Source organism: Balaenoptera ricei, chromosome 20, assembly GCF_028023285.1.
Source record: "Balaenoptera ricei isolate mBalRic1 chromosome 20, mBalRic1.hap2, whole genome shotgun sequence".
In the NCBI taxonomy this organism is placed as follows: Eukaryota; Metazoa; Chordata; class Mammalia; order Artiodactyla; family Balaenopteridae; genus Balaenoptera; species Balaenoptera ricei.
Genome location: NC_082658.1, coordinates 38,393,152 through 38,406,814, shown reverse-complemented (window position 1 = coordinate 38,406,814; position 13,663 = coordinate 38,393,152). Strand labels below are relative to the sequence as shown.

The following is a 13,663-nucleotide window of genomic DNA, read 5'->3' as shown; positions in this document are numbered from 1 at the left end:
CCACGTCGAAGCCTCGAAAACCTAGTTCAGGTCTAGGAAGGCAGTAAGTCACTTTCTCCTTTATCTTTTTGAAGAACTAGTAGAAGCCATCTCGCAACATCACACTGATGAACTACCACCACCATCTCAGGAGCTGCTTGACGAAATTGGTAAGGCATGCTCGATACAGAATATACTCCATGGCCCTGCTTCTTACGGTCACTGACCACATACGGTTCTTTGTCTCAGGTGAGCGCACTAGTACCGAAGGCCCTATAAAGGTTTGATGGAAAGTACAGAATTCTGGAAGAGCCAGTTTTCCAATAAAATGGGCCTCAGACTACTACTGAAGCCTGGCCAGGATAATTGGTCTGTGTCTGTTGTCATTTTGTTACTTAAAGGGTCTACGGTAATGATTCTAAGAGGAAATAACAACATTCAGGTGGTTTATTATGATGAACTTGTTTTATTAGAAGAATTCTTATCTCCTTTTTGAACCAAACTAGCCATACTTCAGCCATACTGAAGTCTGGCAACTTGGGCCAAAACACCCCATGCTTTCTGTGTTGCCATTAGCAGGAGATATTAAAGGTAGTGGCATTGTGGATGAATCCCTTTCCTGAGGGCAGGGAAGTCAGTGGCACAAGACCTAATGAGACCAGCATTTTCCATTTCAGGCAGAGACTGAGGGATACCTGCTCAATTTTAGTTGCAGCTGATCAGCTGGCCTGCCCAGCTGAGCTGATGCTGAAAGTAAATGGAGCATGGTGATAGAAACATTTGGGGCAGGTGGTTTGCTTCTCCAGGGAGGACTGACTGCTCTCTTCTTGACAGCCTGGCTGACCAGCCCCTCACTCTGAGAGGGCACATCTCATCAGAGCTCTGATGGTACAGTTCTTGGTATGGGAACACTGGGGTCTTTCCTGAGGGGCATCTCTTGATTTTCAGGGTCTCCGAGGTTTTGTGTCTCATCAGGAAGAAGGAGTTGAATGACTCAATGGACAGATATGGTCTAGGCTACCCAACCCCTAGCCCCTGGCTGTTGGCCTTACGAACTTGGGTGGAGCCGGTCAGAGCTGCCAAAGCCTCCCTTGGTTTCTTTCTTTTCTGTAGTCATAGGCCCTTCTTGCCTCACCACACCCCTCGCCCAGTGCCACAGGGTTGTGCAGGTCACAGGGTTGTTGGCTCTTAGGGCTCCCACCCCCGCACCAGCTTGCCTCCCCTGGAACCCCCTAGGGAGTCCCTGCAAATTCCTCCTCTCCAGTTGCTCTCCTTCACATACTCATGGAACTACTGCTTGTGAGAGTAGAGGTCAGCTCCTTGTGTCCCGCTCAGGTAGATTCTCAGTGCCGTCTGTTTTTTGGTCACGGCTTAGGACAGTACTTGTAGGCTCCTTGGCAGTTTGACCTTAGCGATACTTTTCCTCTGGATCCTGCTCTCCTCTCTCTGCAGTCACAATGTGGACCCCCCCCCAGTCTCAGCAGCTGTCACCAGACTTCTGCAGCTGGCCTCTTGGCACTGCTGTACCCCAGTGTGCTCTGCAGAAACTCTTCCTCATTTCGCTTACGGGAATTATCTGGGCCAGGTTTCTAGGCGATGTCTTGTACTTTGAGATGGGTCAGTAATTTTCCAGAAAGATAAAGGGCAGAGGGCACCTGAGTAGTTTCTCCTAATAATGGGTGTGCCTACCTGATTATTGTTTATCATCACTCTCGTTGTTTCCTCTCAGGAGAGCTTTGGGGAGTGACCTGGAGCTGACACCTACTCTTTTGAAGGGCACACATCCACAACTCCAGGCTTCTGTCCAGGGCCTAAAGGGGAGGGTCCTTTAGAATCTTGTAAGATCAACAAGGGACTACCTCTAACAAAGATAAAAGTGGATTTTAAAATTTCAGATTATATTGAATGACCTTATGGGGCCCCTTGATGCCCAGGGGCTGCCAGGGAGGGCTTGCTTCCTGACCTGCTATAAGGGAAAGACCTGTGCCTGCACGCAACAGGCCCGTGCCGGTGAGCCCAGGGGTCCCGTCTGTGCTGCCTCCCAGCTGGCTCTCTGATGGGCTCTGGGGAGCGCTTTGAGGAAACTGAGCACCTAACACACGTGAAGCAGTGTACTGAGTTTAGTAGATGCTTGTCTTAATCTAATGATCAATTTGTTAGGAACTGGAAATTTTATTCTTTGCCTTTTGTCTCTCCACAGACCAAATAAAAAATGTGTAATTTAGGTCAGTAGAGATAGGGAGAGGTTTGGACTACTCTGAATTTACCAACTTTTTGAGAGAGTATATAAAATAGAGATTAAGCGCATAAGCCTTAGAGCTAGACTGCCTGAATTCAAATTCCAGTTACACCTCTTAGTATCTGTGTGATTCTAGGCAAGTTCCTTAGCCTTTCTTTTTTTAAAAAAATATTTATTTATCTTGGCTGCCCTGGGTCTTCATTGTGGCACGCGGGATCTTTGTTGCGGCACGCGTGCAGGATCTAGTTCTACTGACCAAGGATTGAACCCAGGCCCCCCTGCATTGGGAGCGTGGAGTCTTACCCACTGGACCACCAGGGAAGTCCCTCCTTAACCTTTCTTTACCTTAATTTCCTCATCTGTTAAACAGGAATGACAATAATGTGATCAATCTCATAGGGTATTGTGAAGATTAATTGTGAATATTAATCTTGAATTAATGTATGCAAATTAGAAATAGTACCTGCCACTTAGAGCTCTGCAAGTGTCACCTATCATCATCATTATTTTTACTTTTATTTTTAGTGTTATATGGGATTGGATGCCTAAGGCAGTGGTTCTCAAACTTCATCAGGCATCAGAACCACCTGGAGGGCTTGCTACACCATCCCCACCCCCAGAGTTTCTGATTCAGTAAGTCTGAGATGTGGCCTGAGAATTTGCATACCTAACAAGTTCTCAGGTTATACTGAGGCTGCTGGTCTGAGGAGTACTCTTTGAGAACCACTGCCCTAGAGGATAATGTGACACGCAAAAGAAGAAATAAGTTGCTTTCTGCTCTATGTTGTGACAGAGCACCTGAAGCGGCAGCAGGCCTCATCCACAGTGTTGGATGAGAACACAGCAAGTCACCTGGGCATCGCTGCAAGTGGTAAGCCAAATCCCTAGTTCTTTTTCATCAGATTTTGCTCTAACTGTCCTTGCAAGCACAGTGGTACATTTGGGTGAGTGTAGACCTTGAGGTCAGGCACACTCCACCTCAATTCTGACTCCACTGCTTACTTTGGTATGACAAACTGTTTAATGTCTCTCAGCTTCAGTTATCCTCATCTGTAAAATGAGAATGTTAACTCCTACCTAATGATGTTCATGCATAGTGCCTGGTACGTTGTGAGATACTTAACAAATGTTAGTCTCCTTCCCTTCATAGGACTGCTGGCAGGATGAAATGAGATAGCATATGTAAAATGCCTGGCATACATTAAAGGGCACTACCCTTCCCCACCCAAATTCATTCCTTCCCTGGCTCCAATCTGGAAACATCTAACAAGTGGGAAGAGGGTGGCCCCCCAGAATAAATCTGTACAATTTGTTTTCAGGGACTCTTGCCTCCTCTTTTATGTGCCATTTCTTTCCTCTGTCTCTCTCGAGCCTTGGCACAGGCACGGCTTCCTGCCGTTTCACCTGGCAAAGAGCTCCCCAGACCTCAGAAGCAGCTTCTGTGGATACAGGCGCCCTGCAGATTGCCACCTGGCCCCCTGCTCTTCTGGGAAGAGGGGAACTTGTGCACTGCAGACTTCAGGGTCCACTGATTAGCCTTAATTTTTTGCACTCCATTTTTTTTTTTTGGCTGCGTTGGGTCTCCGTTGCTGCACACGGGCTTTCTCTAGTAGCGGCGAGCGAGGGGCTACTCTTCATTGTGATGTGCGGGCTTCTCACTGCGGTGGCTTCTCTTGTTGCAGAGCACAGGCTCTAGGCGCACGGGCTTTGGTAGTTGCAGCGCGTAGGCTCAGTAGTTGTGGCCCGCGGGCTTTAGACCACAGGCTCAGTAGTTGTGGCACACAGGCCTAGTTGCTCTGCGGCATGTGGGATCTTCCCGGACCAGGGACTGAACCCGTGTCCCCTGCATTGACAGGCAGATTCCTAACCACTGCACCACCAGGGAAGTTGTGCACTCCATTTTAAGGCAGGTTTTCTCAAAATTTTTTTTGTTCTAAAGTTAAGTCTTTCAACTGTTTTTAGATCAAAGGCATTTAGAAGAACAAGAAACTAACAGTAATAAAGAAGACAGCAGTATGCTTTGGACCAAAGAAACTCAGCATCTAGAAGAGGATACAGAGAGGTAACAGAAAAAGCTGGATTTTTTTTTTAAAGTGTTTGAAAAAACTATAGTGTTAGTTTATATTAGTTTTTCTTCTGCTATTGACAAATAAGGAAATAATGGTCTTTTGTCATACTATCCTTATAGCCCCTATTCCTAAAAGGTTTTTTTTTGTTTTTTTCTTAAAAAGTCCTTAATTGTGATAAAATACACATAACACAAAATTTTTAAGTGTACAGTTCAGTAGTGCTACGTATATTCACATTGTTGTGCAACTGATCTCCAGAACTTTTTCATCTTGCAAAACTGAAACTCTATACCCATTAAACAACAACTCCCCATTTCCCCCTCCCCTCAGTCCCCAGCAACCACAGTTCTATTCTCTGTTTCTCTGAGTTTCACTATTCTTTTTTTTTTTTTTAACATCTTTATTGGAGTATAATTGCTTTACAATGGTGTGTTAGTTTCTGCTGTATAACAAAGTGTATCAGCTATACGTATACATATATCCCCATATCCTCTCCCTCTTGCGTCTCCCTCCGGAGTTTGTTGTTTTGTCACTGGCTTATTTCACTCAGCATAATGTCTTCAGGGTTCATCCATGTAGCATGCATCAGAATTTCCTTCCTTCTTAAGGCTGAATTCCATTGTGTGTGTGTGTGTGTGTGTGTGTGTGTATCACATTTTGTTTATCCATTCATCTGTTAGTGGTCACTAGGTTGCTTCCACCTTTTGACTACTGTAATGCTGCTCTGAGTGTGAGTGCGCAAATAGCTCTTCAACACACCCTGCTTTCATTTCTTTTGGATGTATACCCAGAAGTGGTATTGCTGGATCATATGGTAAATCTATTTTTATTTTTTTGAGGAAATGCCATCCTGTTTTCCACAGCAGCTGCACCATTTTACATTCCCACGAACAGTACACAAGGGTTCCACTTTCTCCAGATCCTTGCCAATATTTGTTATTTTCTGGTTTTTTTTTTTTTTTTTTGGCTGTGCCAAGCGGCATGCGGGATCTTAGTTCCCCGACCAGGGATCGAACCCGCGCCCCCTGCAGTGGAAGCTCAGAGTTTTAACCACTGGACCACCAGGGTGGGGGTGTCTCTGTTTTTTTGATAGTAGCCATCCTAATAGGTGCGAGGTGATATCTCCTTGTGGTTTTGATTTGCATTTCCCTAATGATTAGCGATGTTGGGCATCTTTTCATATGCAGAAGGCCATTTGTATATCTTCTTTGGAGAAATATCTTAGTCCTTTGCCCATTTTTTAATAGGATTATTTGTATTTTTCTCGTAAAGTTGTTGTTTTTTGTTTTTGTTTTTACTTCATTTTTTGAGGCAAACATCGGTTTCAGTTTCTTTCAAAACATTTTAGTTAAAGAGAATTTTTAGATCTTTCTAGCCAAATAAGAGAAGATGGAGGCAATCATCCAGACAATTCAGTCTGAAAACACAAGTTTGCCTCAAGAAACCCGATTCCGTTCTTGACTTGGAACTCTCCTTTGACCTGTGTTGTAAGGTAAACCACTTCAGATCACCTCCTTTGCCTCCTAACATTTCTTGCTTTGTCTGAACTGTCATTCAGGGCCAGGACTGGAGGGAGGTGAGCGCAGCACACTCCTTGGGCACAAAATTGAAGGGGGCACCAAAAAACTCAGAAGTCAAGAAAAGTACTATTTTGATGCCATATTTTAAAAAATCAATACTAATGCAAAAAAAATCCATGATGAACAAAACATTTACGTTTTAAAGAAAGAGAGGCTATGAATCTACACTTACACCACTTGCCTCATCCTTATCCTGGACCAGCAAATCCTTAGGGAAGCCCTGCCGAATACTTTCAGCTGCAAACGTTAGAAAACCCCACCATCGTGTTTAAATGAGTTTGTCTCACACGACATGAAGCCCGGAGGTTGGCAGGCCACAGCTGGTGTAGCAGCTCAGTGATGCTACCAGGGACTTCGGCTCTTTTGATCTGTCTGCTCTGCCAGACATAGCATGTTGGCCTTTGTTTTCTGCCTGCTCTCCATACTCCAGGCAGAAATAAGAGGGTGGGGCAAAGGAATAGTCGAGCCAACCTTATGCCTTTTTATCTGGAAAGCAGAAGCTTTCCTAGAAGCCCTTCTCAGCAGATGCCAGCTTATATCTCCTTGGCCAAATGTGACGCATGGCCACCCTTGGTTGCCAGGGAGACTGGAAATTGCGTTTTTAGCTTTCAGCTGCTATAGGAGAGGAAGGTAAGGGAGGACAGTGTGATGAATAACTTTTGGGTAGTGAATCCCGTTTCTGTCACACTCTTCAAGGACTAAACTATTCTCCACAAGGAAGGAAAAGAGAGAGACCTGGACAGGAAGTGAGGAGACTAGAGCCCTGGGACCTGAGAGGAAGTGGGGAGAGGTTTTTTTTTTGGGGGGGGGGGCGGCGAGACAAAGAAAAAGAGGCAAAGGGGGAGGAAGGTAAACTTCTTAAAGTTTTATAAACCTTTTGTCTATAATGTATGATGTAACTCCATTCATTCCATCTCCCCAAAACACCTTCGGTAAATATCTAGCCATTATTTAAGGCAAAAGAAGAGTAGCTCAAGAAGGCCAAATTACATTTGGTTATACAAATATAAAGTGCTTTGCACATTATCAAAAGTTAGCTACTATTATCATTGTCTCTTCCTTTTTCAAAAGGGCTGGCTATGCTAGACACAGGTAGATGCCCACAGATGCTCAGTCATCTCAGTCCTTGGCACCAAGCCAGAGTGGGAGATATTTTTTCAGATGGTTGGGACTTTTCAGGCCTTCTGAAAACACATTCTCTGCATCCAGTAGCCTCAGAGGCAGTTCTTAATCTGAAAAACTTGTGGGAATGAGTGTGCATTTCTAGCCTCAGGTGGAAGTTGATGTAATGACCTAGAATTGAGACAGAGTCTCATATCACACTTTGGGCTTTTTTGTCAAGAGGCTAAAGGAGGGTTCTGGTGCACATTTAAATCGGATCTAAGTGACCACTACAACTCCAGGTACAGTCTCACGGAGCTCTCACTTTCTCACGCGTACAGTGAAAGCGGGAGTTTGAAGGTCCTTTCCCGCTCTAGAGTGCTATGCCTCCTTGTCAAGGGAGAAGGGGGATGATTGCTGTCTCAATTCTCTTCACTTGCCCTTGGACAGAGCTCACTCTACGCTTGATGAGGACCTGGAAAGATGGCTGCAGCCACCTGAGGACAGCACGGAGCTACAGGGTCTCCCCAAGTGCTCGGCAAGGTTATTGTTCTCCATCAGGGGATCATTTTTTTCTTTTTCGGGAAGGGGGACTAGACTTTAGTTCAGTTTTTTGAAATAAATAGATTTTAGTTTTTTAGAAAGTACATGGACTCCTTGGAGAAAGAATGTTTGGTGATAGCATTACATTGCTCTAGATAAGCCAGCCCCGACTTCTGTCTCCCCCTCTTCCTCCAGCCACCCACAGTGCTCAAAAGATACTGACTAGCAGACTGATATCAGTATAGAGAGAGGCCTCTAAGATTGCTGTGTCTAGGCCCTGTCACCTTCAACATTTTCGTCAGTCATTCAAATTAAATCAGAAGAGGCATGCTTATCAAATTTTTAGATAACACAAATCTAAGGATAAATGCTAATGTGATGGGTAGATAGACTGTGGCTTCAAAATGGTCTTGACAGGTGGAAGTGTTAGATTTCTCTGAAAGATAAAGGTGAGCATTTAGATCCAAAAGTATAGAATGTGAGAGATCTGACCTAATGGAGCATTTTTTGATCGGAAGCTCCTACTCTACTGTAATTTCATTGAAGACGGGAAGTACATCTTCTTTTTATATGCCCAGCATTTAGCATGCATTTTGAGATGTGGTAAGAATTCAAGAAATTCCCCTTGAAGAAGACGTGGACAGCGACTCCATGAGACCTCAGTTTGATGCAGTTGCTGAAAAGGTCAATGCAGCACTGACGCTGAACAGACAGAAATGTGCAGTCCAGGCCAAGGTGATGTCTCAGGCTAGCTAGAGGACTTCTAGAACTCATGTGGGGCTCCTTTTGGGGTGTCACATTTTAAAAGGGGACCGTCAACAAATAGAAGAGGGTGGCCACAGAACAGCTAGAAGTCTGGAAACCTTGTCATGTGAGAACAGCTGACGGAGCTGGGGAGGCTCAGTCTGAGAAGAGCAAATGGAGTAGAGAATTTGATAGCTGCCCCCAAATACCTGAAATATTGTAAAGTGAAGAGAGTCGGCTTACTCTCTTCCGCCCCAAAGGACAGAGCCACTGACTAGAAACTGCAGAGTAAGAGATTTTTATTCAGTAAAGCACAAGCTTTCTAATGGCCACAGCAATCTGATAGAGAAGCAGCTGCCTCTACACTAACTTTAACAGCAGCTCCTCCCACCCAAGCGTAGGCGGCACGACTCTCTGGTCCAGGGCATTTGGACGGAGGTAATAGATAACCTCCTCCAACTTTAGAGCCTGTGATTCTATTAGTGATGAGAGGTTAGGAGGAAAAAAAATCCTTTTCACCCTAGCTGGCTTTATTTTCTCTCTCACTTTGCATATTTTACTTTGAATATCCACCAGATGAAAACAGAAGAAAAAATCCCTAAACCATGTCAGTCTGAGTCATCCATCATCTGTTGAGCACTGTCAGTGAGCTGAGCACTGTGCTAGGGGCTAGGGATGCAGAGGGATAGCATGTCTCTGCCCTTAGGGAGCTTATCGTTGAGTGCGGGAGTTGGTTTCTGCTTACTGGTTTGACAAATGTGGTCTTCAGTTATTAGATACTGCAGTTAGATATTGAGAGTTTTAGGAAATGAAGATAAGGTAATAAAAATACATGTGGTTGTAAAAAGGACACCAATTACAACATAAGTGAAATGCTTTTTTCCTTTGGGACAATACAGCCTAGTGGTTGAGAGCAGTGTCCGAGTCAGGCTTCCTGGGTTCATCCCAGCTCTAGGACTTACTGGGCATGTAATTTAACTTCTCTGTGCCTCAGTTTTCTCATCACTTAACTACCTTATATCGTTGTGATGAGAATTAAATGAGTTAGTATACATTACAGCACTTGAACTGTTCCATAGGGAAGGCACAGTTAGCTCTAGTTATTATTATATTTCCTTGGGAGCGCAGTCCTGTTCCCCTGGCCATTGTGCACATGGTTTAATGACCAAAATCATTGTCATTGAAGGGAGACAAATACTAAAGATCAAGAAGTTGGTGAAAAGAAGAGAAAAGGGGAAGAAAGCATCACGCCAGAGAGAAGGAAGTCAGAGAGCTTTTTAGGGACTTCTGAAGAAGGTATGAATGGATGTTCATTTACAATGTAGCCTAGCCTGGAGTCCTTGGGCTTCCATGAGCATCAAAGTTATTTAGAACTGTTTCCCAGATGCTATACATAATCCTCCTACACTTTCCCCCTGTAGTTCAGCCCAGGTTTTCTGTTAATTCCCAATTATGTCTTTATCACAAAACAGTAACTACAGCCAATTCTATTTCTAAAGCAAGCCTTCAGCCAGGCTCATATTGTCTGGAAAGGTGTTTTCCTTCTAATGTGTCTTCAAAAGATAAGAAATCATAAATTGTGGAATTTAAGTGGAGTCTACAAGTAATGTGAAAAGTACAAACCTTAATTTCAAAACTGTTTTGATAGAGCTTTAAGGCGCCATTCACAAATGATGCCCTCCTATATTTAAGTTCCTCCTACTCAGGAAGTTAGCGTCATTAACTCTTTCAGATCATCTGGTATCCCTTTTATCCCTTCCCCAGTCCATTCTCATTCTTCTCCTTTTTCTGCCCTGCTTTGTGCCCCAGGATGCTGACCCTTGTGAACTGAATCTGCTGGGCTTCCTGGCCAGCCGGCTTCCTGTTGGCCAATGGGAGACCCCAGCAGAAGATCAGATAATTGGGCTATTACTTGCCTGACTGCCTACCTCAGCACTTCATCTCTGTGTGGAAGTGATGTCCCTCAACAAGCACAGCTTCTATAGCGCAGCCCATCCTTCCCAGTTCTAGCTCTCACTGGGTTCCAGTAACTGTTCTGCCCCACCTGTCCTCCACCCCCACCCCAGTCCCTTCAGGCTTAGGGGTGATAATGGCTTCCCACTGCTGCTAGTCGCTGGATGCTTTGCCATACCTTGTTTGCTCCCTTAATTCTGACAACACCTCTGTAAGTAGTCACTTCATTAAAGGGCCTGGGGGTGCATTCTGTTTCCTCCAGGACCCTGACTGGCACAAGGCCCAGAGTGTGTGAGCATTCAGATAGTATTGAATTCACTGAGAACATAATGCAGGGACTTTGTGAAATTAGCATCATTCGTGTCCATTGCTATGACAGGGAGCTGCAGGATGTTAGGAGTGGAAGCCCAGTATCTGTGTTTTTAGAAAGATTCTATCTCTGTAGAAGAAAACAATTGATGGAGAGAAAACAGTCCACCCTAAACTAGAGAGAGTACTAATGTGACTTCTGAATGCTCTCACCCTTTGACCCAGAAAGTAATCAAGTTGTTTTTTCTTCCTCCTATCAAGAGGAACTAAAACCCTGTTTTTGGAAGCGACTGGGTTGGTCCAAACCATCCAGGTAATGAGATGTCAGATGTTTGTAAGTCAAAATCCACTGTTTATGGACAACATGAATAGACTTTAAACATGTACCAGTATCTAAATAAACATTAATGACAAAGACTTGAATTCAGAGTTGCTCAGTTTTAAAAATGCTAATGTTTATAGTTAATTAAAATACGAGAGGAAATTAATGCCAACTTTGATTACATAATTGGTAGACAGCACAAGAATGGTTTTTTTTTTTTTTTTGGCTGCCTTGGGTCTTTGTTGCTGCACGCGGGCTTTCTCTAGTTGCAGCGAGCGGGGCCTACTCTTCATTGCGGTGAGCGGGCTTCTCATTGCAGTGGCTTCTCTTGTTGCGGAGCACGGGCTCTAGGCACGCGGGCTTCAGTAGCTGCAGCACGCGGGCTCAGTAGTTGTGGCGTGTGTGCTCAGTAGTTGTGGCACACAGGCTCAGTAGTTGTGGCGCATGGACTTAATTGCTCCGCGGCATGTGGGATCTTCCCGGACCAGGGATCGAACCCGTGTTCCCTGCATTGGCAGGCGGATTCTTAACCACTGCGCCACCAGGGAGGTCCCACAAGAATGGTTTTAGATGGAGGGAGTACAGAAGATGCTGCTCTTGAAATGCTTTGCATTTCCACGATGCACTAGCTTATCATAATCTCGCTTGATTACTTTGAATTCAGTTGAATAAAAAGAGGCTGTTGTTTGTGTCTTTAAGAAACATCACACCAACTCGAAACTCCCTTTTTTGTTCAGGATAATCGTGCTGGATCAGAGTGACTTGTCAGACTGACCGGAAGTGGACCATAGATGGACTCCTGGCCTGCGTTTGAATGTCCTGCTCGTGAGCTCCCTTCTTCCCTCATCTGCTTCAGTCACCATTAGGGCAGTGGTTCCATTGCTCACACTTTGTTCAGCCGCCACAATAGACAGAACGACTTGTTTGTTTGCAGCACATTTAACCATTTGTTTTCAGTCAGATTTCTGAAAAGTAAACGGTAGTTTTGATTGTAAAGCTTTCTCATTGTGCCCAGAATGGCGTTTGGTTTTTTTATATAAATGTTCAAACACTTCAACTCCTGTTATATAATAAAATGTTTCCTTTTAATACCAGTTAGGTTTCAGCTGTAAGATATATTTCTGTGTTTTAGTTGTTGGGAGAGGACCCGCCACCCAAAGAAGTTTTGATTTCTGTTATAAAGTTTGACAAGTAAATAACTACTGCTACCACCCATCGTACAAACTGGCACCAGTCATCCATGTTTTATTACAGAAATATTGCCCTCCTCTTCACCGGGATTGCCATATTCCCGTTCCAGCTACAATTGACTTACATGATAAAAGTGTGGGTAGGAATAAAAGCCCAAAATATTTTGAACTCTTTAAGGTGAACAAACATCATCTCTGTATATTTCAGTTTACACCTCACATCCTTAGTGTCTTAGAAGAAACTATGGTAAGAAAGATCACAATATTTTCTCTAACTTAGCCTCTTGTGCGGTGCTAGCCAGCTAACATTTTATCTGTAAGTAGTAGGTCTTTGTTTGTGAAAACCGGAGAGTTCCTATTGTGGACGGTCATATTCATACAGTTCTTAGCTCCCCAAAATTTTACTCTGCACAAATAAAACAGGAAGGTACAAGTTTATTTGACCATTTTAAAGCAAGGAAACAGTTGCTTGCCATTGTAACCAGAGGAAACCCATGACAAATTACTTTACAAATAATACAAAACTTTGAGGGATACAGTGACTTAGTAACATGCAGTACTTCCTCTCAAAAAACTTTATATGGTGAGAAAAAAACCAACATACATAAAAATGTAAGAACTAATAGCAGACATATCATGATAAATGGTAAGATATGAAATTACAGCATTATCTATTAGTATTCATAAAGGCTACAAGTCCTACAAGGCTACAGACTCGCACTGATGTGGTTTGTAATCCTTTGTCTACAGAGTAGACTCTTCTCTCTGGCCAGTGACTATGTAATATTGGCCAATATTAACAATAATAATGTTGATAGATATTGTTTATTGGTTATGGAGCACCTGTTATGTGCCAGGTACTTTATATACTTGGTGCTTTTCCTGCACATGGCACTCTCACTGTATTTCTTTAGCATGCTGCTTTTCCTACTCTTCAGCAGCTGTTATTTCAAACTTTTATTCTTCACTTCCCATCAACATTTAACAGATGAATTACCTCCAACTTTACAGAGAAATTAGCCATCAGATGGGAACAAATCAGCTTCCCACCACCAAAACTACTAACAAGACCACATCTGTCTCTGTGACTAGAACAGCTGTAGGTAAAGCAGTCTACCCTAAACTAGAGGTGGACCTGTTCTACATGTACTCTTTCTGTTGATACTTTCCTCCATGTTACACTGAAGGAGGTGTCTCTCTTCCTGTCCAAGGCCAGTCTCATCTCCTGTCTGCTCAGAGTTATCCTTTCAAGTTATTATCTCCCTTCTTAGTATCTCCAACCCCTTCTTTATTAGCTTGTTTTCATCACTTGACGCACTTGGATTTTTCCCATTGTTAAAAAGTAATCCCTGGATTTTCCTGGCAGTCCGGCGGTTAAGACTCTGTGCTTCCATTGCTGGGGGCACTGGTTCGATCCCTGGTCGGGGAACTAAGATCCCTCATGCCGTATGGTGCGGCCAAAAAAAAAAAAAGTATTCCCTGGATCCCACGTCCCTTTCCAGCCACTGCCCCATCTCTTTCCTCCCACTGCAGTTAGAGTTCTTAAAAGAGTTGTCTACACCTGCTGTCTTTAGTGCCTCACCTCCGACTCACTCTTCAACCCACTATAATCTGAATTCTGCTCCTTCCGTTCT

The 13,663-nt window shown here is 43.9% G+C and overlaps 1 protein-coding gene across 6 annotated transcripts in view; it reads left to right on the top strand.

The window, feature by feature from the left end:
- The window catches only part of TEX14 (testis expressed 14, intercellular bridge forming factor), a 91,157-nt gene extending 79,269 nt beyond the window's left edge, over nucleotides 1-11,888 (top strand). For 3 of the 6 annotated variants that reach the window (XM_059906521.1, XM_059906524.1, XM_059906520.1), the window contains 7 exons: nucleotides 75-149; nucleotides 3,012-3,089; nucleotides 4,181-4,280; nucleotides 7,419-7,511; nucleotides 9,442-9,551; nucleotides 10,779-10,830; nucleotides 11,577-11,888. In XM_059906521.1, the coding sequence (XP_059762504.1) occupies nucleotides 75-149; nucleotides 3,012-3,089; nucleotides 4,181-4,280; nucleotides 7,419-7,511; nucleotides 9,442-9,551; nucleotides 10,779-10,830; nucleotides 11,577-11,613 (545 nt within the window). In that variant the 3' untranslated portion in view covers nucleotides 11,614-11,888. The remainder of the gene's footprint in view (nucleotides 1-74; nucleotides 150-3,011; nucleotides 3,090-4,180; nucleotides 4,281-7,418; nucleotides 7,512-9,441; nucleotides 9,552-10,778; nucleotides 10,831-11,576) is intronic. The other 3 variants (XM_059906525.1, XM_059906522.1, XM_059906523.1) reach the window with 2 other exon arrangements.
- The last annotated feature ends 1,775 nt before the right edge of the window (nucleotides 11,889-13,663 follow it).